At 38.4% G+C, this 24,593-nt stretch overlaps 1 protein-coding gene across 1 annotated transcript in view; it reads right to left on the bottom strand.

The window, feature by feature from the left end:
• Positions 1 to 262: 262 nt before the first annotated feature.
• Positions 263 to 24,593, bottom strand: part of LOC110377893 (lethal(2) giant larvae protein) — a 40,938-nt gene continuing 16,607 nt past the window's right edge. Inside the window, exons 3-25 of the mRNA XM_064040274.1 lie at positions 16,019 to 16,196; positions 13,902 to 14,148; positions 13,320 to 13,507; positions 12,663 to 12,842; positions 12,256 to 12,344; positions 11,897 to 12,016; positions 11,396 to 11,558; positions 10,810 to 10,999; positions 9,466 to 9,583; positions 9,097 to 9,198; positions 8,911 to 9,015; positions 8,307 to 8,466; positions 7,466 to 7,605; positions 6,911 to 7,061; positions 6,375 to 6,580; positions 5,569 to 5,709; positions 4,955 to 5,118; positions 4,581 to 4,674; positions 4,229 to 4,324; positions 3,738 to 3,866; positions 3,254 to 3,371; positions 2,402 to 2,445; positions 263 to 1,990 (exon numbers count right to left, since the gene is read on the bottom strand). Coding sequence (XP_063896344.1) covers positions 1,868 to 1,990; positions 2,402 to 2,445; positions 3,254 to 3,371; positions 3,738 to 3,866; positions 4,229 to 4,324; positions 4,581 to 4,674; positions 4,955 to 5,118; positions 5,569 to 5,709; positions 6,375 to 6,580; positions 6,911 to 7,061; positions 7,466 to 7,605; positions 8,307 to 8,466; positions 8,911 to 9,015; positions 9,097 to 9,198; positions 9,466 to 9,583; positions 10,810 to 10,999; positions 11,396 to 11,558; positions 11,897 to 12,016; positions 12,256 to 12,344; positions 12,663 to 12,842; positions 13,320 to 13,507; positions 13,902 to 14,148; positions 16,019 to 16,196 — 3,246 coding nt within the window. The 3' untranslated portion in view covers positions 263 to 1,867. The remainder of the gene's footprint in view (positions 1,991 to 2,401; positions 2,446 to 3,253; positions 3,372 to 3,737; positions 3,867 to 4,228; positions 4,325 to 4,580; positions 4,675 to 4,954; positions 5,119 to 5,568; positions 5,710 to 6,374; positions 6,581 to 6,910; positions 7,062 to 7,465; positions 7,606 to 8,306; positions 8,467 to 8,910; positions 9,016 to 9,096; positions 9,199 to 9,465; positions 9,584 to 10,809; positions 11,000 to 11,395; positions 11,559 to 11,896; positions 12,017 to 12,255; positions 12,345 to 12,662; positions 12,843 to 13,319; positions 13,508 to 13,901; positions 14,149 to 16,018; positions 16,197 to 24,593) is intronic.

Genomic DNA, 24,593 nt, shown 5'->3' with positions numbered 1-24,593 from the left:
TGTTGTTTTTTTTTTTTTATATATTAACTGCTTACAAAAATAGGACAAATCATGACTTATGAACTTAGTATTTCAGTTTTTTTTGTGTCAATTTTATTCACATGCCGCAATGTGAATAGCTGCGTTCAACCTGAATGTTTATGAGACTGTTATTGGGCCACACAAGCCTCTCTGCTTTTATGGGCGTGTCTGCCTTCATCACATTTACCTTATTTTTCAACATCATTTGCAGTCGAGGAGAAGGGTAGTAAAAAACACGACATTTCATATAGTCTTAGCTTTTATTTCTTGTAAGAATGTTGGATACAAATTGCTAATTTCGTATCAAATGTTTATTAAAATGCCACAGTATAAGGAGAAAAATTGTATATACTATAAATAGAAGCATTTTGGACGCCATATGAGTACCCTTGACGCTTCCTACAGTAAATGTTACTATGGTTGTTGATACGGCCCGAAAGAGGCCCAATTTACCAACAAAAGACAGGCACATTAACTTATATCTATGAATAAAATATATGTCTAAAACAATAATCAATCCCCTTAGATCACAATTGTGATGTGTAGTAAGATGTGCTCAAACATGTTCCGATATAACTAGCTGCCATTGATTTTTAAAACATAACAGAATATTCCAATTAAGGTACAAAATAAAATTGCAAACTGGTTAAAAAATAAAAGGATTAAAAAGCTAAAAAAATATTGCATAAAACTTTTCATTCGTACAACATTATAATTTATTAAAATTAATATTTACTGAATATACATTTCAATTTAAGTGAAACACTGCAAGGTAATACAACAATTTGTCTATAATATTAATATAAAATTGGCAATAAAAATGTTCACTCCAACTTGCTGTGGAAAATCTAAATGCTATTCATAATAAAATATAATCTAGTCGTTACTAATTGTCAAATGTTTCTAATGCTATCACCTAGATACAATCTTTATTATAATAAAAAAGAAATAAATAGGCACATCACATTCACTCCGAATGTTCGAAATACTAACTTAACGAGCTAAATTAGAATATTAATTTCACATTGTTCTCTTAACTATAAATTACTTAAAACAATCCACAATTATATTGTAGTATTGCTGGTTACAACAAACGTTGCTATGGCGTTCCGGATTTTGTACTAACATAAACATACTCGTTACATTTTGTTATGGATTGGTCGCCTGGATGCCTACGCGACGAAGCTCTGTGTTCACATACTGAAGCTTGCAAGCATTACCTCGGGTTGCCATGTTAAAAATAGAACTAAGAACAATTAAATAATGTAGTTAACATAATCTCATTTAATAGAAAATTCTCGTGATACTGTTAAGTACAGATTAAGCATCTATTTATATATTTTTAACTAAATAATACACAACATTGCAAAGAAAATTACATCCAAAGTAGTCGCCATAATATAAACATGCAAGCCACATAAACCGATAGTAAATAATATTATAGTTAACATAATAAAATGCAAATAGACCTTAAAAACACGAAGGAATTACATAATACATAAATGTACAAGAAATGCTCCTAATTGGATAGTTTTCGAATACCTAGATTAACCGAATTGACTTTCGTTAATAAGGAGAAATGATTTCATGGCAGTACCTTTAGCTGTCTAGGCATAGAAGGAAATTTATCGCTATAAATACGTTTACAAATTATACTAGTTGTATTAAAAACTAAACGTTGTCACTCTTAATACAATTTTTGTCAAATGATAAAAAACGCCGGTATTTCGTCTGGGGTCGGTGGTTTGAATACCGGTTGAACGATACGGTTGGAATAGACAAGTGGCGGAATATAGAGCCGGTATGGGGGCCGGCAGCGTAGTGCATAGTTGGGTGTTGTGCGCGGTTAGTTGGTCTCGGCGGCGGCGGGCTGCGGCGGCACGGGCACGGCGAGCGGCGAGCGCTGGCGGTCAAACATCTCGAGGATCAGCTTGGGGTCGGTGCCGGCCGGGACCGTCACTGTGCCCGTCTGTGTAACACCGCTTCATGAGTACCATCGCACGTTCTTCTCGGCAACTCGTGGCGGCCGCGCGTGTTTGCCAGGGTCTACTGCAGATTATTGCCAATACGAGCTCGTTTACAACTCTCATTTTGTTTTACTACAATTTAGTCATGATGGTGAATGATCCCCTGTACGAACAACACACGAACGGACGCCACAACATTGCGTATATTTCGAGTTAGTTGGTTAATACACAATTTAAAATTAGTTTTATTTATTGTTAAATTAGAGGCTAGATAGTTCAGGATCGAGAGAATCTATAAGGTTATTGATAAAAGGCGTATGAAGCTAAATACTTGATAGAGGGAGTAGGGCGTTCATGCAAGGTAGATAAGTATAGTTGTACATAAGGTACTATGAAAGCAAAGTGTGGGGTACCTCGATGCGCGTGATGACTCCTTCCTCGCGACTGTGCTCTAGGACTACAAACAAAACACAAAGCGCCCGTCAAACATACAAACGGATAAACATGAAACATAAACATATAAAATGGTGTATGAAGCGATTTAAATCTTAACATTTTATTGGTAAATTTTAACAAGTAGCGCGTTGGTAGAAAACAAACAATTTCTTATGTGATTGGAACTAAGCAAAGTTGAAATTATAATATTGTCCGACAGGCTCGACATTAAATAAAATAACTGGGAAATTGTTATTTTTCAGTAACAAATAATAATTATAGAAACAATAAAAATATTATTTTGCGCGTAATGCAAAAGCTTTGCTTTATAAACATCATAATTTGGATACAAAGTAAGCCAATTCATAGCGTATGTCTCGCTTCATGCAAATTATATTTTTATTGGTGGGGAACTTAAATCCTGTGGATAAAAACTGTATAATGATATAACCTACAAGATTGATACTACTGTCAAATATGAAATGTTTAATTATGAGGTAAGATTGAAATTCTACTAAAATATAGTCACTCTTGCAGTTACTATTTTTGGAATTTAACAATTGTGTAGTTTTTCTAGTCTCAAAGAGCAGAATATCCTATCTATTTCTTTCATCTTGAACGTCTTATTTCAGGTGCAAACTATAAAAACTGTGACTCAATTTCTTCTACATAATTATTTTAAAGAAACATACAATTTAACCGACTTTTGATCAAATATCATTCAATTCCCTACAATGACATATTTATTATCACTACTTTTTTTCCTACTAATTCTGCCTGTACCCTAACCTACTCATCTAGTGACGTGATCACGATGACGTCATACTCACTGTTCTCACTGGTGCTGTTGGTAGTGGTGGTGGTGGTAGTACCATCACCGTTGGTATCGCTGACCGTGGTGCGCGTGGTGGTCTTCACCACCATAGACGATGTGTTTACTTGCGAGTTCTGTTTGAGGGCATGGTGTCTTTAGTATAGTATTTGTAGTGTTTATGTAGTGTTTTATGTAGAAAATAAAATAATGGTTATTGCATGGCTGAGTAAAAATTTTTAGATACTCAGATCACTAAATGACTAATAACAAGGTTTACAGGGTTACAAGGTTAACATTTTAAAGTATTTTCATACTCTATCATATGTATGAAATCTTGCAGATGCATCTTCTTGTATAATGATTTAAAAACAAAACCAGAAGATAATTATATTCACCAGCCAAAGTAAACATCTCTTCACTTTTACTACATAACTGAACTCACATGATCTTCTAGCACACTTTAATTTGAAGTAGAAAACTAATAACTAAAGTAAAGTCACCTGTAAGTTAATATTAAGTTCGGGCGCGGCCTGGTTGTCGGTCGGCGCCTGCGTGTGGTCGCGTACGGAGTCTACCGTGATGTCGGCCGACGCCGCTGTCACGTCGTGAGGCGCTTCTGATGACTCCTCCTGGGATTAAAAAAATATATTCAAATATATTATCATGACTAAATAAATAATAATTTTCTGTGAACTTCTATTTGAGAACGAGGGGTGACTAAGATTAAAGTTCACTAACAATATGAACGTCAGTTTCTCTTAAAAAAAAACTATATGTATACGTATTAAAAAACATTGAAGTTGAGACATTGTTATAAGGCACCGCTTTGAAACAAAATGTGCCATCCTACCTTTTGACGTTTTTCCAACTTAAAATAACCCTTTTGAAGTTTTAGAACAATTTGTGTATAATATGTATGTTAGTCTTTAAGGAATATATCTACAAAGGTATATATCTGAAAACAAAGATATTTGATATATAAGGAACAAACCTTGTGTTCGCCATTCGTTAGCGGCGGTTCTTCTACTGCACCACGCAGCGCGGCCGCCCACGGCGACAGAATTATGTGGCACTGTGCTATCGTCACCTCCACAAATACACAAATTATCAAAACCTGATAAATATTTCTGCAAATAGGTCAATATCAATACGTCGAATTTTCTCTGAAAGCGGGTGATCAAGATGAATTTCTGGGAGAAGAAACATTAAAAAAAAAAACTCGAAAACAAGGTCTCTTTAACTACGGACTACGCCATTAACAAAATTTACAAATGTTGTTCTATATGAGGTAGAAGTTGATATTATAGACAGTAGCATATACAGTGAATAAAGTTAGATCATACCTTAGTAGCAGACAAAGTGATCCGTTGTAATTCTGACGAAGAATGCAAGTAGAGAGCTTCGCCTCGTTTCGAGAAGCATAAACTTGAAATGCCACTGAAACAACACATTTTTAAATTACATTAATGACATATTATATTGCACAGAACAGCGCGTAAATATCAGATCTGCGCCGGATCCCTCTCCTGTCCTATAGGGCTATGAGATTGAAGGAATAGTGAGTGCACCTGTGTCTGCGCAAATGCTTGTGCTCTATAATGTCCTGCGCAGGCTGATCTCTTTATGAGAACAGACACCGTGGCCGTCAACCATTATAGCATATACCATTGCAAAACAGACCCTACTGGTATTACAATAAAGTTCAATTTGTACTGACTTGATGTCCTCCTTGCGCACGGCGGCGGCGTTGAGCTGGCGGCGCAGCTCGGGGCTGAGCACGAGGCAGTCGCCCAGGTTGGTGAGGCACAGCAGGCACCACTCGCGGTGCAGCCCGCCCGCGGCCCCGGGGCACTCGAACCACGCGAACGCTGTGCGACGGACCTGGGTGGCAAAGTAAGGGTTATTATCGAAATACAGGGTTTTTTGAAAAATAAAACCGAAAACTTCTTAGGAGTGTGTTATTTACATATTGAACAATAACTTTTATTCTAGAAGCTTTACATTTGATCGTTATTTCAATTTATACATGGAAATTTTATGTACTAAAACGTGATACATTTTGTTCCAGATGTCATTAACATTGTCCTGAGAAGTTGCCGTGTTTTATGAATAGCCCTTTATATCTGATGTTTGAAGAGTGTGTGGAACAAAATGCGCTGACGACATTGGTCTGTCGTCGCTATACGGTAGGTAGCTGGGAGTCGTCTCCCTCTTCTACAGCGGCGACTGGTATTTAAAGGTCACTGCCTCCTTCGCTAGTATTAACTTCTTTGCAGATGAAATAACACTACACCCTGTGACGTCTTGTAACAAAGGCTTCCATGTACATACCCTGGCGCCCTCGTGCGCGGTGAGCTTGTACTTGTTGTGCGGCTTGAGCGAGGGCAGCGTGAACACCTTGAACTGCTCCTCCGACGTGATCACCACGCGGTGCGTGCCGCTCTCCGGCAGCGGGGACACGCCGCGCTCAACCTGGGGACGAAACATTTTTAGATTCAACATTTATAACAATACGTCCAAGGCCGATTTCGGCATTTCCGGCTATTCTCATATAATGATGTCAGCCAGCTGCGCAGGTGCATTCACCATATGGGGATGTCAGACACAGGTTCACTCACTATTCCTTCACTCTCATAACCCGATGGGACGGCAATCCGACATGACCGGAGAGAGATCAGGCGCAGGATCGACATTAACGTGCTCGCCGATACCCGAGTGTATCAACCAGCAACTTCCAGGCTAAGGGCTATTTTGTGATATATGTTACTAACTGCCATTAAGTTTGACACATACTCTTTCTTACCTCTAGGCCGGTGCTTGAGCTGTATCTCCTTGGCGAGCTGGCAGGTGCCGGGCTGTATACACAGATATAGTTACCTCTAGCGGCTCAGGCAGCGGCACGGCAGCTCCGTCGAGCACGGTGATGCCGATGACGGGGGCGCGGTGCTTGAGCTGTATCTCCTTGGCGAGCTGGCAGGTGCCGGGCTGTATACACAGATATAGTTACCTCTAGCGGCTCAGGCAGCGGCACGGCAGCTCCGTCGAGCACGGTGATGCCGATGACGGGGGCGCGGTGCTTGAGCTGTATCTCCTTGGCGAGCTGGCAGGTGCCGGGCTGTATACACAGATATAGTTACCTCTAGCGGCTCAGGCAGCGGCACGGCAGCTCCGTCGAGCACGGTGATGCCGATGACGGGGGCGCGGTGCTTGAGCTGTATCTCCTTGGCGAGCTGGCAGGTGACGGGCTCGTCTTTCCTCTTGTTCGTGTTGGGGACGGTTATCGTGAACGCGTAAACTGTGCCGTTGTTTGTGCCCGCCCATAGGGTTGGTGTTGAGTTTTGTGCTGAAAAAGGTGGAATGAAAATTGAAGGTTGATCATGTGGCACATTTCTTGTTTCGTAGGTATAGTTGTCAAAATATACAATTTGGACAAAACGTTGCTGCCCATGCGCGAGGCTTCGGAGCTTACCTTCAGAAATATAAATTTAAATGACAGGAATTGTATGAAAATATTTTTTTTTGTTACATCATCACTAATAAGTGTAACTTTCGACTGGGCAGCTAAATTAAATTGCTTGCAACATTTTGACTAACATAAGGCTCGTATAACAAAACATAACCTATTATAAAACAATTAGTTAAACAAAATAGTGTAATCATAAACAATACATACTGTTAATAAGGAATGTCCTAGCGAAGTATAGACAGCGCACCATAGAGCCGAACCCGTCATCTGTAGGCCTCGCTTCAATCGCCCGCTCTACGGGCTTTAATTCTGCGTCCGTGTCTGATGCCGCCTTGTCTGTGGGCTTTTTCGGGATTGGCTGCAACGAAAAAACAATATGATTGTATTAGCTGTTCCACGCGACCCTGCAAGTACATATATGGGACTTAGGGATGGTACATAAGGGAGTTTATAGGGGGAGTACATGAGGGCGTACAAAGGGGTATTACAAGGGGAGTACAAGATGGAAATAGAGGAACCCATGAGCGAGTATATGGGTACACTGCACTGTACATAGAGGATCCTGTAGTTACATAATGTTATAAGTGTGACGTCACAAATAAAAAAGGGTTATAGGCGCATTTTCCACTAACGTAGAACGGCCACTGCATCTAACGCCTGCTGTACCCAGAAGGTTGGTATGTTATGATGATATGAGTGTTTCTTACAAAGTAATTGTAAGTAATATGTGCTATTTAAAAGCATGTAATTATGTGTATTCACTTGTGTGGGTGAAGTGGGGCTCGACGTGGTAGTCTGTCGCCGCTGTGACCTTCCTTTCCGCAGTCTTCTGAACGACTCCCTCAGGGACTTCTTGAACGACTTTCTTCTTGAAATTGGCGTGTCGCCAGCACCGGAATGATCTGATATTAAGATAAAAGGGATTGTTACATCGAATTCTTATTTTTTTCTTTTGGATGGGATGATTCAAAAGTCTGCCTCCTTGACTGAAAGATCAAAGTATTCAAGGGTATGTTCGGGTAATACATATGGGATGTCCAGCAGTTTTACAATACAGATTGAGTCTGGCTTTTAGACGGTTGTCTCCATTATTTAATTTAGTCAGGTTACAGTTATACTGTAACACTTCGGCCGAAGAAGGGGCACCGAGCATAGAAGAAGGGCGGGCAACGCCTTCTTCTGCCCCCATGTACGGATGGGAGGCGGTGGCGCACGTATATCGGCGCGTGCCCCTGATGTGATGCACGGGGTAGCTCAACACTCCACTACCTGTGCAGGATATGAGGTCTTCTTGGCGAGTCGATGGCAACTTAAATTTTGGAGGCCCAATATTACGCATACGGCATTGTCAGTAGCGTTATAAAGGTCCTCCACTATGTAGCTGTCGGGGCATAGTGGGCAGCATAGAAGGTGCCGCATGGTTTGTGGTATGGCACCACACCCGCAGCTATTGTCTTCAGGATATGAGGTGTGGAAGAATTAAGATTCCCGAAGTCCCGCGCGCACGTGCAGGGAGACACTGCGACGGTTAATGTCCGTTAAGAGTCCAGCACTCCACTCCGCCTGTACCTAAGTTTAGGAAGTTCATATAGAGTGTTGTTACCGTGCGGGTTGAGCGTGCACTTGTGCAGCAGCGGGCGGCAGGCCAGCGCGTCCAGCAGCGCCAGCCCGTGCGCCGTGCCGCCGCACACCACGCCCCACTCCCACTGCGCCGCCAGCGCCGTCACCGCCGCCGGGGGGACCAGCTGCACCACTGAGCTCGCCTGCAGAAACGTACCACTCGTTACTATTCACTCTTTGTGCAACATACGGTGACAAATTGTTTGTTAAAAACTCAATGTCTATTAGAGATAGATCGGGCCGCCACTGCGACCGACGGACGAAGCGAGATCACAGCGGGAACGCCGCGCACGCATAGCGGGAGATCGTGGCGTACTCCTGGATTAGCCGAACTGCTATCGCCCTTCAAGGCACGTTCAAACTGTGCGCAGCTCGTCGCCCGGATCATGGACCTCACTTGTGATTAATTCAGACTCCACTAAAACGGAGTTGAACGGAGTAGTTTATCAATCAACCGAATTTTGTTTATAACATCTCGTCTCCGCCCCCTCACAGTAGTATTCCCAGTAAGAAGATCTACAGTATTTTTGTTAGATTTTCGGGGACAAATTATAATATACGATAGTTATTGTTGCTTCGTCACTCACCTGATATCCTTGTGGGAATGTTAGTGATCCTGATCTTAAAGTGAGCTGATCGTGTCCCTTCCACACAAAGCCGTCGCGATCTGATACGATGTTCACTGTCACAGACTGGAAGAAAATAATAGGTACCATGTAATTTACTTAATATATAAATACTATATACACCGTTTTTCACCTTTATTTATTTACCTTAACTTCAGCAGTGTTTGATGACGTCTTGAGGCTCGCGATAACAATGTGACCAGCGGCACCACCGATTGTCAGCATTCCGGAAAGTGGGCATAGGATTACCTGGCAAGAGAATTTCATCATTAAAATTGACCCATTGATGATTAACGTTGAAATACTGTAACCTTACTTCACTTTAAGTATTATTAAGGCCAAAGCTCCCCGACAACATAAGAAAAATGATCAAGAATTATAGAAAGTTATGTTGTCGTTAAATATAGGCTTTATTTAGTGTTTATATTTGAGTGGCATATAAAATCGGGCACATAAAAATCATGCCATAAGAATATTTTTCGTTTTTTTTTTCCTTGTTTTATATGTCTTTCTTACCCGTTTGACAGCAAGTCGTGGATCGTCACTATAGGGGTCGAAGGTTCCCACTCGTCTGAAAGGAGGCCATTCCTCTTCGTCGGTCTGACTGTCGTTGTTCTCGCCTATTTCTTCACCACTATTTATAAAAAAAAAAACATTGTAAAAAATATATTTCATACAAAATGATGTTGTCTCTGGCTGGCCATAATGTTGCCAGGGTAAATAAATAACTAATATTTAAATGAGTTATTGTTCTTGATATTTTTTATGTGTGAGTATTAGTGGCCTTATCGAGGGGACCACACGGTAGATTGGTTAACAAAAATATATGGGGTTAAAAACATGATGGGTTTGATGAAGTTATCCATACATAAGCTGATTGAAGATGAGTTATAAGATAACACTTATTGTATATGTAAGTTCAGTGTATGCGAGACACAATGTTTTAAATATGACCGATATTTCAATGTTTTATTCTATGTATATTTTTTGCAAATCATTGCAAAATGAGATGCTACAAAATAAATTAGGAAGGTAACAGTTTATAAGACGAACAAAAATAAAAAATGTGATTAATATTTCTTTCCATACTGCGTGCATTACTGAACAATGATATTTATGACGGCATAAAGTTGCCATAACAAAAAAAATGGACGAATAAAAACTCATGCAGCTGGCAATAAAATAATTTTTCATGCTAACAACATTAACTGTTACCTTGTGGTCGACCGTTTGAGCCCACTTCGTAATGAGCAAGCAATAAGCAGAGGAACAAATTGTTAGCGAACGGTAAAGGCGACGTCACACAGAGGGCATTAGGATAGAGAGATTTGTGACACATGATTTTTTTTTGTAATAAGTCGACTTGGCTAATCAAAAGAATAGTACTGTTTCAATACCTAAAAGTTTATGAACGTGTTTAGGCTCAGATCAGTCTGAATTGATTTGTAATGCGGCATAATTAGTTCAAATTCAATATACATCGATATTTTTCTCTGAAATAATGGCTACCTAGCTAGAGTATATTTATCAAAACATTCACTAACATTTTTTGGTTTAGGAATTACGCAATGAGTATTTGAGTATGAGGTTGTCCCATATGGCCTCTATGTGTCGAGGCCTTCATTGCAAGCCATGAATGACTTTAGCAGGCTATGTAAACCATTATTTACCTCTAGAAAAATTAGATGGCACTTATAAATTCTAAACTCGAAATCTTTTAAAATAGCTTTTACAAACATTTAAAAGTTAGCTTTATGTTAGATTACTATATTATTTAACTAGCTTTTTGATTACTATTTTTATAAAACTCCATTTTCTATACTCAAAATAAAATGGCCACAAAAATAAAATGGCGGTCACCTGAACAGTTGCGCTGTAGTATATTTGTAGAGAGGAGTCATGGCGACTCCGCTAACGTCCCAGAACCGTACAGAGCCGTCTTCGTGGCCCGTGAGTAGCAGTTGTCGCTCCGCCTGCTCGGGAGTCTCCGCGACGCCGCCGGAGATCGGCCACGCGCTTTCCGAGTAGACATTCTCGCTTTGCTGTTGACCTGGACATGATAAATAACAGAGTTAGTATTGTGAAGTTCAATATTTATGTTTTATCGTATTTTGTGCGTATGCTTTTGAGTACCCGATGTAAAACTGCGGGTGGCGTACATTATAATATTATAAAGGTATATGTATATGTTTGTAGAATTTGTACTGCAGCCACCTAGAAGAACTTTCATATAGCATAGGTTTACTTTTATAAGGTACAAATTACGCATGAGCCTTTCTAATTGGTTTTCTGATGTATGTTTTTTTTTGTTCTATACCATACTCTTGGCATAATTTGTATATGAAATATACTCGTCCAGTTTTATCAGAAACAGAAACACAGTTGTTTATATGTTACAAAATTTCTCTCATTTTAAATCAAGAACAAATCAAATATGAATTCTCACCAGCAGCGACGATATTCTCGTAGACGTTGGACGCAACATTGTCGACCAACTGCGCGGTGGTGACGGCGGACGCGTGGATGGAGACCAGGTACGGTAGGCGGAGAGGACGCCAGCGATCGTCGCATAGGTCTATTACTACAAGTTCTTCTTCTGCTAATACAACCTGGGGACCAAAGGGAATAAAACATGTAAGTATATTATATTTAATAGAAGGAAAAACTATACATCGATTTTTAAAAATATCGCACAGCAGTCAATTTCGTCAGAAATAAATAATGATTATTTTATTACATAATTAAATATATCAACAAAAATTACTATGTTGTTTCTTTTTATAAGAAATCTATGGCTTAGGTAAAGATACGGATATGGTAAAAAACACGCAGTAAAGATTTTTTTTTTTGAATCTTTTTAAATATGAATTATGCCATAAGTATCATAATGTTGTTAATGACTGCCTCGTTGGTCTAGTGATCGTTAGTATTTTGTTGCTGAACGTACCAAAGCAGCGGCAACTTGGTTGACAGTTTGCAACTGCATCTGCGCGGGAGTGTCGGGCCGGTCCTCCTGTAGCGGCACACCGTCGGGCGGCACCGGGGTCGTTGTGAAGAAATCGATTACCTACAGAACAAAATAATAATAATTATTATTCGTTTGATAAACACAATAATAATTAGTAGGTACTTTTGATATTTCAGATTGTGAAAAAACTATCGATTATAGGAGTACCGAATCTCTGGTGCAGTTGCCAGGTTTCAAGGGAAAATGCCGTTTTTCGATCAATTGCAAAAATCGGTAATACTGTACAGTATTCGATTGATTACTGTAGAATGATTGATTGTTAAGAATTGGTAACTTACTCGGCTAGTAAAATCGAATGCAACGTGTTTCTCGCCCTGTTGTACTGTGACTGTGTATTTGTCGGAGTATGAAGCTCGTGGCATACCACCTGTAAACAAAATGTTTTTATGATAAGAACCGGATTTCAAGAAATTCTAGTTGTGATAAAACGGGAAATACAGATGTATCCCAACAAATTAAAACTTAAGCCTATAAGACATTACGCATCCACAAAAAAATGATTGACATTAAAAAAATCTATAAAATTAATTTATTGAACTTATTATAAACAACAGTTTTTTTTATCGATAATGCAACCCCGGGTGACGTAAGCTTATTATGTTATTTAGGTACGGGAAGAAGTTTACACGGACTTTTTATGTAAAAGCTAATGTTTATAGTTTATAAGATAAAATTGTCATCTTACCTGCATAAATAGTGATCTCATCGCCATCAACGCTGGTCCTGTTGAGGATCTTGTTGATGGCCTTGCAGGGGTAGGGTCCGTAAGGCGTGATGGGTTCCTTCAGAGGCCGGTCACTGTTGGCTCCGGCCACCTCCCATGTTACGTAGGACCCGTCGTTGTGGGACGATGTGAAGTGCTCGCCTGGGGGAAGAGATTGTGTTATAATGGTGGTAATTGGGAAAAGGTGGGTTTAATATTTGCTTTCGGTAATTATTTCTAATCTCGTTAAGTTGATGGATGGTTGAGAACGTGATGGTTACTGAGATGCAAGGTAAACTTAGCTAAGTTAGCTTTTAAAGAAGCATAACACTAAATGTTTTTTTTAAGACCATTTTAAAAATCGTGCTTTGAAATATGTGGGTAGAAAAAGCAGTTTTATCGTCACTGTTATCTGGGATGGTGACGCATATGCCGAACGTTTAAGGTGCTGATTTTGATTTCTTATCGTCATAGTTCTCGCAAAACTCAATGGCGGCAACTGAATTCCAAGCACAATTTATCACCTCTCTTAGCTTAAAATTTGTGTCTGCACGGCGACACCCACAAAGTTCCGTGAAGACAAAACAAGTTTGGCGAAAACCAACACTTCTCATTAACATCTTTTAAATATTAGGTTACCTTCATCATTCCAACACAAGCTCTCCAGCTGCTGGTTGGAGACGAATGTGTGCGTTGGTGCCGCGGCGACCCTGTCCCATAACACGACGAGGCCTCGGTTGTAGCCTATAAGCAGTCGCGACGGGACCTTCGGGTGCTCGCAGAGAGCTTCCACTGCGCCAGGGTTCACTTTGAAGTCTTCTGGACAACTGGAAGTAAAGGAGTTTATGTGTTACTTAAATTTTTGGGCACAGGTACACCAAAGTGCTAAAAAGTTATCCTAACTATGTTTCACTTAAAATTAAATGTTGTGTGAAGTTTCAGTATTCAGTCGTCGCACGGTGGTGTGAACCGTTTTTCATAATATTTATTTATTTTTTAGAATGGGGTATTCTATGTCAGCATTAAAAATACTAAAGCTATGTAAAAAGATGTCTAATTGATTAAATTAATTTTACGAGGCAGTTCTAAGAAGAAACTGTTCGGTTCTTTAATTTTCTAATAAATATAAGAGCATATAATGCCTCTTTAAGTGTAAGTACTTCTTTCAAACTGATACACATTCAAACTTAATAAAAATTTGATTAAGGACTAGACACTCACTTCTGCATAACAACATCCTGATATATCACATCTTCGGTGACGGCGAACGTGTTAAGGTCCAGGTTGTATATGTTCCCCCCCTCAGTACCGATCAACAGGTGCTTCCCCGTAGACTCGACGCATAGAGACGAGATTTTTTTATTCTTGCCTTCGAATAGGTATGTCTTCAGCTCCACTAAGGATTTCTCGTTTATCTCCCATAAGTGGAGGCTGTTGTCGTCTGATAGTGATACTAGTCGGCCTGTGCCTGGAAATAAATGTAAAGATTGGTTTTAAAATGTGCATGTGAAGTACATAATAACTAGTAAGTAGTAGGTCAATGTGGGTTAAGTGTCTCCTAACACTTTCAGAATTGAGCACAAAATTGCATGAACGAAAACAGCCTTTGAAATAGATTAATAAATAGTTTTTCTTAAAAGCAGCACATTGTTAATTGTTTCCAATAAGACCAACAACATTTTAGGGTTTTTCTCCGGGTGTCTAAATATTCTATTTAGGAGTTGCTAACGCCTGATAAAATATCGATAATTTCGCATTACTATCATATCGAAGTTACCGATTAGCAAATTTTAGGATAGGTTATTATTACTTGGCCAGGTTCAGTTATTTCATAAATACATACATGGTAAGTTCATTGCTTTCTTATCAGCACCGCCCTATTTTATCTTATCGATGAAATTGGCTGAAGTCAAATATCGATGATTACACATATTGGTAGTATGTGTATAATATAGATTGTGGTACATACATTCCCAAAATTGAAACTCCATAATCATATATTTTATCTAGTATTTGATCATCGAGAGTTATGTTTCAATGTCGAAACTTATTCTGATAAACGAATAGTAGGGATGTCCATGTCCATTTTCATAATTTTTGAGGTCTAACCTAATACGTATGTTAATTTAAATTTACATTTTCATGCTTATTTAATGTATAGTTTCAAATAAATTGTATTCATATCTGCCTATAAGATAATAAAAGCGGTTAATTAATATTACGTCTGATATTCGCATAGTATGTACTAAAAAGGGCGTAAGTATGCCACAGATGAATAATATCCAAAAATACTACGTTATCAAAGTCACTGGGCGTGACTAAACGTTTCATAATAAACCGTATGCGTGGGCGCAGCTACACCGCACTGGAGTCTGGATCCCTAACGAACTGTTTGTTTCTATCTGTTTATATTTTAAGACGAATAAACTGGAAATTAATGGGACTGTTTATGGTTTCTTAGAAAAATCATGTTGTGATGTTTTTATGCATCTGTTTAAAATATGTATGTTTTAGCATTTTATTTGAATGCTTATCAGTCACAATGTCGATGTACTCATAAGATAGGGGCATAACAACACATTATAATTAGTCATCATATATAACCTAATCTAATAAAAGCATTCCTTGGCCCACCTTAAAATTCTGAACATAACATTTAATTTATTTAGCCATTCTCAGCTATATTTTGTTGATTAGGCCTACCTTATACCTAATTAATATGATATAGTATTTTTATCAATAAAGGTATAAATTTTTAAATTTCTCACAAGAATCTATAAATTTTTAAGAAGTTCATGAGCAAAACAAAACTATCCCCAATGTTTTTTGGTGAGATGTAAGGAGCCTTACCTTATTGATGTCTCAGGCAAGTATTAAAGTTATTTTATGCATGAATTCTGTGTATAAATATATGACCTTGATCTTAAGAATTTGTGCGTTCTTGGTAACTATGTGACACATGGGAAATTAATTATGTAGATCAAGACCTTTATTAAAGGAATATCAATTTATTTCCTGCATGATACACATATCTTGCATATTGCATCATTGGCACACTTGTTATATTTTCGTACGTATTTTGACACATTTTGTAAAAGTACGATAAAATGGACTACTAGACGGACGATCGGGGTTAGGTCGCCGGAAGAGGGTTGCCGAAGATCCAGCAAAATGGCGAACCTTGAGGATAGGCCTTTGCCCAGCAGTGGACGTCTTTTAGCTAACACGACGACGATAGAATAGTCAATTTTGCAAAGTTGGTTTAATTATTTTTTCTTTACTGCTTCTTCTCTGTAGCGATCGTGGTACTTGAAGTGTTCACCCATTTCTTTACTTACCAGGAATAAAGTGTATCTGTGTGACGCTGGAGTCTGAGTTTGTGTGCTGTCCGTAGAGCTCGACGCCTGGTCTTCCGTAGACCTTCAGGGCGCCGGTGGCTGTGCCAAGCGCTACCACCCTGAGGAGGGGGTCCCATGCTAGCGCTGATGCTCTGTGAGGAAAGCCGTGTTGTACTGTCTGTGGACAAAGATATATAGATCTTTAGATTTGTTATTCAAGATTGTAGATGCGATTGTAGAGTCTTTAAACTCTTCAGGGAAAGTATTAGAAGTCATTATGCAGGTTTGTATTTTTTTGCGATCAACATGATTATATGATCACATTTTCTTCTGAATAGCTGATAACTGAAGGGGGTGGCAGATACTGTTGCTAGCGTGTGGACGTATAGTTGACCTTCCAAGTGAGATATTTTTGAAGAAATATGTCTCATTGGAAATGATGATTTGCTTTCATTAACATGTTCGAATTAGTTGATTACAGTTGTTTGTTTTGGTTGGGACGCAACGCTTGTTTATTTTGGAGTCGGCATTCACGTGACATTTTCTTCATATTGGACAAGCGAGACGAGTAGCGGGTTAATGCAGTCATGCTTATTCATAACGATGCAATGCATGCAATTGCATCTTAGTCACTCGTGAATTTGTCAGGAAAAAACTAATTTATCTTCAAGTATGTGTATTATCCTTAATTTAAAAATAACTATTGTTCATCATCTTGTTACTAGGTATTACATGGTGAACTACCAGGAATCAAAATGTCTTTATTATATAATTCGAGTTATCCCAAGGATTGTCAATTTGTAGGACATGAGTTACCGACAAATGTGAATAAGCAGGTAATTAAGTGATAGAATGGGCTTTTTGTTGCCGTTTTGACACCTCGAATACAATGGCTGACGTCAGGGAACGTGCAAAGATGTCTGACTCATGCTAGTACTTGTTATGTAGTACTAGCTTCTGGGAACTGTTGCCGTGACCTTTGCGAAAGAAAATATGATATTTCTGTTTACGACTAAGTTTATTAGCTGTATGATTCTGCACTCAACAGCTTTTTCTATGAAATTTAGTGCAAATTACAATGCAACGGTAACAGGTGTCCGCACTAGAGAACAACAAATTATCAACAAAAAATGAGTCATACATAACAATTCAATCTGTATTTACATTATTATTTTTGATGTCATCGCGTTTTACGTAACGCTTTATGTCCAGCTTCTAACATATAATTAGAGACACTTGTCTATTATCAAAACGATGACGATAAAAATTAATGACACTTAGTTATTGGCTATGAAAAGGGTCGTGGGAACTCACACGGACGGACAAACGTGTCGTGTGTCTATGTGTTAGTAAATTGCATGGGTATAGTAACATCAAGAGCTTGTTGCATTTAGCTGGGAGCAAAAAACGTTAATTTTGTAATAGGTTTAATGGGTAAATGAAGTTAAACGTCTGGCTAAGATTCAAGCAGCTTCCATAGATCTTTTTAAAAGGCTTTATTTGTAAAACTCGCTTCAGAAGATACCAAGTAAGTACATGATGAAAATACACTATAGGTGGCAATAAAAGTAAAGCATTAAATATTGACATTTTAAAATAAATAACAATAAAAATAATCAGTAAGTATAATGTTATTTTATGTACTGTTGTCGCAGATTCAACCAAGTAGCCGTACACTGTTGGAACGTAGCTAATATCAACGATTTTAAATTAATCACGTACGATCAATTCACTTATAGAGTGTACACTAGTGTGTGTGCTTATAATAAATCCTATTACACACACAGACGCAAAACTCCTATAAAACCTGTGTAATGGAACGTGCTAAATGATCGACGGACAGGTATTCAAGGAAAATTTGTATTAAATCTGCCATTAGGCAAAAAGGTTTTCTTTGTAAAAGTGATATTTTAGGCGTGTATTTTGGGAGCAATTTTCTCGAAACTTGCCATTAAATTTTTGAAAGGCTTCGATCGAGCTTCCCAACGGTATCATATACCTATAGAATTATATGGGTACCTGCCTATCTGACGGTTAGACCATTATTGCAAATGAATTTACATACACGTGTAATGTATCATCACATTCAATTGTCAAAAATCAAAAGAGCTTAAACTGTAATTACTGCTTTTGTTGTAGGTATATTTGACTATTTATCATGAAGGTAGCAACCCATCATTAAAGTATATCCGGGCCACGTGAAAGTTTAACCGACTGAATACAATAGTAATGACATACGGAGTGACGCCTCCTAACACAGCTGTCAAACATTTAGACATAAATATTAATATCGATGAATCACAACATTAGCAAAACCAATTAACAGTTTGAAGTTCACATTATCGAATGAATCATCAAAAACAATAAGTAAACATAACGTTTCTTAATAGACAACATTTATTAATAGTGCAGTTCTAATTTATTTCTATTTTAAATACAGACATGTGGTATTTAAAATTATGCTCTATGCGTATACAGTCACGGTGCATTTTCGCACTGCAAACGATTTAGTATAACAAAAGTTCACAGTTCGATGGGTGCCAATGCGGAATGTTGTCGCATTCCTGATGGCAGCCGGCGTGACCGTCGACCTCAAAACCGTACTCATCTATCACACAAGCATTCTGTCATCTTCGCTAAAACATACGTTTTTCTAAGAACAGTCATGTTTGTTGAACCAGCATAGTTTCCTTGTGTGGGAATTTTCCCGCCTCTGTTTATTAATGAAAATTTTACGCTCATAAACAGCTGTGTTTGAAGAGCCACTAATGAACGATTGCCGCGGGCATGAGAAAACTGCTTCGTTCTAAAGTAAACAAGACTTACGGCATTTCATAACTAAATGTACTCATATTTCTACAGCAATCAATAGCAACAGTGTTCTGAACGTGGTCAGAAGTCAGAACAACAGGGTCCAGCGTCCATTGTCTACGTTTGACCGCTTGCACAACAGTACTCGCTTGTGCTTGGTGCACGTGCACTCACAAAGTTCGATAGATAGCTTTACTGAACCGGTTTATAACAACCGTGATTCTCAAACTAGCAACAACGTTTATGCTGGCGAAATGTATGATACTTTGTGTACATGTTTTCATATACAGTATCTAGGGTTGGTTATTGATTCCATAAAAAATGCTTTCAACTAAGAGGTCATGCAGTTTTGAAAACTTATCTGCGAAGCTCATGATACTTTTGAGACGCTAAATAAATGGTTAGCCGAAAGTTATCTTCTTTCGATCAAAAATGAAACATTGAGTGCCTTTGCAGTTTTCACCGTTATGGGGTCTAGCTTGCCTGTCATACGCCAACTTAAAGGATACAAAGCCCAAACCATGGGCATTATTACAATGTACGAAAGACCATTCTTGTTGGGAATGTTGATTTTAGGTGATCGCTCAAATCTTGCTTTTTTTGGTGCGGTGCAACGCCCCATAAACGTGATGTTGTTTTAGATGTTCCGAGATTCGAGATTCGCTTTATAGGTTCCATGGAGCTTTACAAGGGGTTTTGATAATCTTTGTTTGAGCGAAACTGTTACTGCAAGGGACTTATTTGTCAAAAGAAAGCTGATTGTGTGTTTACAAATGTATAACACGAAGGGTCCTATGCGAATCTTCCGCCGGGTTTGAACGGAGGTTAATATAACCTCATTCCTTCAACATCCGCTGAGGAAGAGCTATGTAGAATATCAATCAATGGAAGCGACGTGTTATTGACACTGTCTTCTGGGAACGACCTTCACTTCCACAGGAATGTATGTTTATAAAGCAGGTGTCTATGGCTAACAAGCGTCAATACTCCTCAAGGGACCGATCCACATCCCATTGGCTATTAAATTACTGTAATGTCATAATACAAGCCGATGATGCTCATAATTTAATAACGAGCGTCACTCATCGATCAATTACGGATAATCACTTGAATGTAAATGACATTGTTCATTCATATTCATGATGGGTGAGGAATTTAATCAATGTGCCAACCATGTGTGGCAATTAGTGCGTATGTTTGTATATCTGTGGTCATTACGCGCCACTCAGGACACGGGTAATTTGGGGAGTTTATCTGTTGGCTTAGCTTGATGAGCTGGATACTTATGTCATTGACGTTGAGTACAGGAATTTGTATACTTTTACGTCAAATAAATTGTTAAAGTCAATTACAGTAATTGTATCTTGTGAAGTAGTTACGTATAAAACATACAAAGCTCAAACTCGTGCCACATTTTTTTACCAAAACCCACACAGTAAAATGGTGCTTTCCAAAATGTTAATTCCTATTACAGGCGAAAGCCTATGTGGTCGAAAAGATTCAGATCAGACAGAAGAAAACATTCCTCGTTCATCAAATAATCAACGTGCAGGTGGTGCAGTAATAAAACGTAGTCAAGACCCAGATCTAGGTATAACTGCACTTGATGATCAAGTACTTGAGATCCGACACACAGTTTACGAGGAACAATTCAGTCGTAAACTTACATATCACATTAGCCGCGGTTAACTGGAAGTAATGCGATTGTTCACATAAAATTGCACTGATATGCCTACGCACCTTGCAATGATGTCACTGTGCCATTATACCAGCTGCGGCTTTCGTGCCAAATGACGTCATTTTATGAGGACGAATTAACACTCGTGTTGGACTTTTTGTCGATTTTTTTGCTTTAGTTTGTTACGCTCTACATTTGGTCCTTCCGCAATCAGATTTTTGGCAAGATTCAGATATCATAAGTGGATTTTCTGTATGGAGCTCTATGATAAACAGCGAGTGTTTGCCTTTTGTATCCTGATTGGCACAAAACCAGAAACAGTTAGTATATACCTCAAATATTAATGGGATGTAAAAATCGGTGTGTAGTAAATAGGTAAACTGTGCCTTAAATAAGTCTAAAATAAGACGCGGATTCTTAGTACGTAGGTGTAACAGGATAATTGAATGATAGAGCATTAGGCTCTGCTGCTTGGTTAGCAGACAAACAAAAAATGGAAAAAGACTGCAGAAGTAATTAGGAGACTACTTAAAAACGACCGGATAGGGGGCCACGGCTGTCCCGAGAGTATTACTAATTGCCCATTGAGGAACATTACAAAAAGTCTTATAAGAATTTGTAACCTTTTTTGCTTTCGAATGGTTAGAGCAGCAGTCTCTGTGGAATAGTTTTTTGAAGGTATAAAGCTTCCGTCTAAGATTTTAGGGATTCCATGAAGATGTCACGTTATCATTTAGGGGATAGTAGATAACCTGCAGAAGCAGTAATTATGTTCGTATCATAATTAAATAGACAAAGGTGCTGACCCTAACAACGGCCTTGACCATAAACGCGGGAGTGCCGATAGCGTAAATATAAATTAACGCCCGGAATATTTATATAATGTCGCATGAATCACTCTGTTCCGGATAACAGCTAGTTTATTTAGATATTCGTGATGTTCGTGTTACTCGACGATATTTGGAAAACAAACATTCAAAGTCGGACTTTCGGTCAACATGGTTTGATAATTCTGAGGTGTCAGTAAATAAATTATTTTCTAAGTGATATAGTCGACTTAAGAAAACTATTATTTTCCTTTTAATCTTTTTCTTCAGATATTTTTAAGGACTTCTTAATAATAACCTTTATATTTTGATTTATCTTTCGACTGAAGTTTAAAATTTAAAATTCATGGAATTGCAAGAAGCGTCGGCAAAGAAATCTCACGTTCCAAATTGGGTCTGAAAAATTCCGTGAAACTCGTAACAAATTCGGTAGCATTCCGTACAATATTAAAATGTATTGTAAAACTTCACACGGTCCTTGTAAGGCTTCAGGGAGGAAACGGAAACCTTGTCGACGACGCAGTGCGAATCCAAGCGTACGCATTATAAAGTCAACGACTTCTAATATTAATAGAAATATTGTAGACTTGATAGACTTTTAGACTTTGGTTTCCAAGAACTAATTCTGGTTAATGTAGCGAAAATGAATTAGATTAGATGTTTGTTTGAAATCATCAAGAAACGACGTAATGACATCAGCCATCAGTTGATTGGAAGAGATTGATTTACAGAAGCTGAAATATGAAGGTCAACGAGACGGTCAATTCGTATTTAGCCATCAACAGCTTTGATAGACATGAACATTTCGCCGGAAAAACGAAGAAAGATAGCATTTGAATAGAGATGATTGAAATAGATTCTCGAACGATGTTTGCTCCTTATAGGGTAAGTAAATATGTAAAAATATTATATGATTAACCAAATATTAACAGACTATAGCATTATTATTTCGTTGCAACAGTATGAAAGTCTAAAACAAAATCTGACCAAGATTGTGATACCACGTCTGCGAATGTACCAACCAACTACAGATATTAATAAAACTGATTCTACATAACGGCGAATGGTAGACCAACCGCTTTGATAGGCAGGTGTTAGTGTGTCTGTCAAAACAGATCCCATAGACTGACACGTGTAAGTGCTTAGCTCAGCTACTAAATTACTTTTTAATAAGCTTTTCCTGCCCGACTTGTTATTATAGCGGTCTGTCAGCGTGCCAATAAACAAAGACTGTTCGTTCGAGAGGTTTGATGTTTTATACGATAACCACTTGAGAATTGAACTGGAGGTTATAATAAAAAAGGTTGTCTGGTGTTTAAGCGATGTCAGACATAGAAATAGAATCAGTACATGTTCGTAGAGCTTTGCGTATTGTTGGCATGTAATTTTTCGCTTGGCTGGTGGAAAATATCGATCAATGAGTTCAGCAACCTTGCTATGTTGCATCAATGAATCAGAATGGATGTGTGTCGATAAGTTTGAAGTTATTCGATTAGATTGCGGGTTCAATGGATGATTTTGAATTAAGTGCGTCATTGGAACAATGAATCCGTGATCCATTTACGAATTACTCAATTATAGATACATATAGCGTCTCACTATTATGGATCAATGATAGAGTTCTGAGCATGTCCCAGTATCTTTGCAATAAATTCCAGTATGATGAAGTAGAACACTTAAAATTGTAACTATATGCTACCTCTGCAATATGGTCATTACCAAAATGAGCATGCTCACTGAATGAGAATGACGTCACTATCAACGTAGGACGGGTTACGTCTGGGTGTCAGTCATTGGCTTCCTGCACAACTTCCGCAGCCACAGTGCGCAGGCGTCGCCATTGTTGCCACCGGTACGCAGTGAGTAATCGATTGTACGTGATAACCGCACGTTATGCCAGATTTTACTACTCTGGACTTCTCTACATTACAGTGAACATTTCCTTTAAATAGAAATTAGAATTCCCATTCAAATTACAGAGATTGACAAGTAAATAGTCCGTAGTTCCCAGTAAGGATTTATTAAGATCCATCCACTAATTCCATTGACTAGCAATAAATAGCGATTAAAGGCGATCTAGGCTGGGCTTGAATAATAAAGCGTTCAATTAGCTTAAGTAATACCAGTAATAGGCGTCGAGCCTTATATGGAGGGAGTGATTTCCTCTATCGATGACTATACTCGGGGGGCGCATGCGCCGGTGATTGCCCCATTGAGTTGCGCCGGCGCTTCGCAAAATGTCATTCATATAATGAAAGGGTGTTTAGTCTTTTTTAGTAGTGAATGAAATGCTAGCGTGTATACAAACTAGATTTCAAGTGGACAGTGATTTACAAGGTAAACTGAGCCCATTGATAAATAGTGACGCATTACAGAACGATTGATGTTCCCAACCACATATTGAATTAAAAATAGCTGGATTTATGTATAATGCAGTTTATTTTCCGCTATGTACTGTGGAATTACTTACAAGTTAATACTTCAGAAAATACATGATCTTAAGGTATTCGTGGGATTTGTCATAAAAAATTTAAGAACAATGAAAACGAAACGCAAACATACACAAAAAACATGTTCTTACTTTCTGAGAAAGCGACTGTCATTGAAACTCCGTCAGGTAGGTATCGCAAATCAATAGGCTTGCACATTAATTCTAAGTAAAACATTTTAGTGATATTTGCAAATTCCACTATGAGGCATTTTCATAATTTTCTCGGAAGATTATAATCGCATATTTCCTAGACCTCATGATACAACACGGATTATGCTTGGAAATATGATTCAGGTTGCGGATAAGATAACCTGTGTAACATTATCAAGGCACAAACTAGTGAATCAACATTATCAAAAACAAATCCTAGAACTCTCGTAAATAAAAGAAAACATGATACATTTAGAGATAGATAGGGATGATTGACTTTTCCGTTCAAACAAAGTCGTCAATGTAAATAGTTTGTGGTGTAAGAGCCGTAGATAATGGGCTGCAATCATAGAGGAGCGTGCAGGTGATCGTAGAATGCATGAGTCAGACACCTATTGACATTCAGCACGAGTGCACGGCTCACTGCAGTGTTTCCTTTGCCTTCCAACAACGGTTGAGGAAAAAAAAACTAACTGAAGTTTTTGAGTCGATTTGAAAATCACCAATACAAAGACGGATTTAATGCCTTAAACATTGTTTATCATTAAGAATTGAAGGCACGATGAATATATTTAGTACGACAATGACGTAGAAAAATTACGTAAACAAAGGAAAATA

This window comes from Helicoverpa armigera, chromosome 2, assembly GCF_030705265.1.
Source record: "Helicoverpa armigera isolate CAAS_96S chromosome 2, ASM3070526v1, whole genome shotgun sequence".
NCBI lineage: Eukaryota > Metazoa > Arthropoda > Insecta > Lepidoptera > Noctuidae > Helicoverpa > Helicoverpa armigera.
This window is presented reverse-complemented; position numbering and strand designations above follow the sequence as displayed.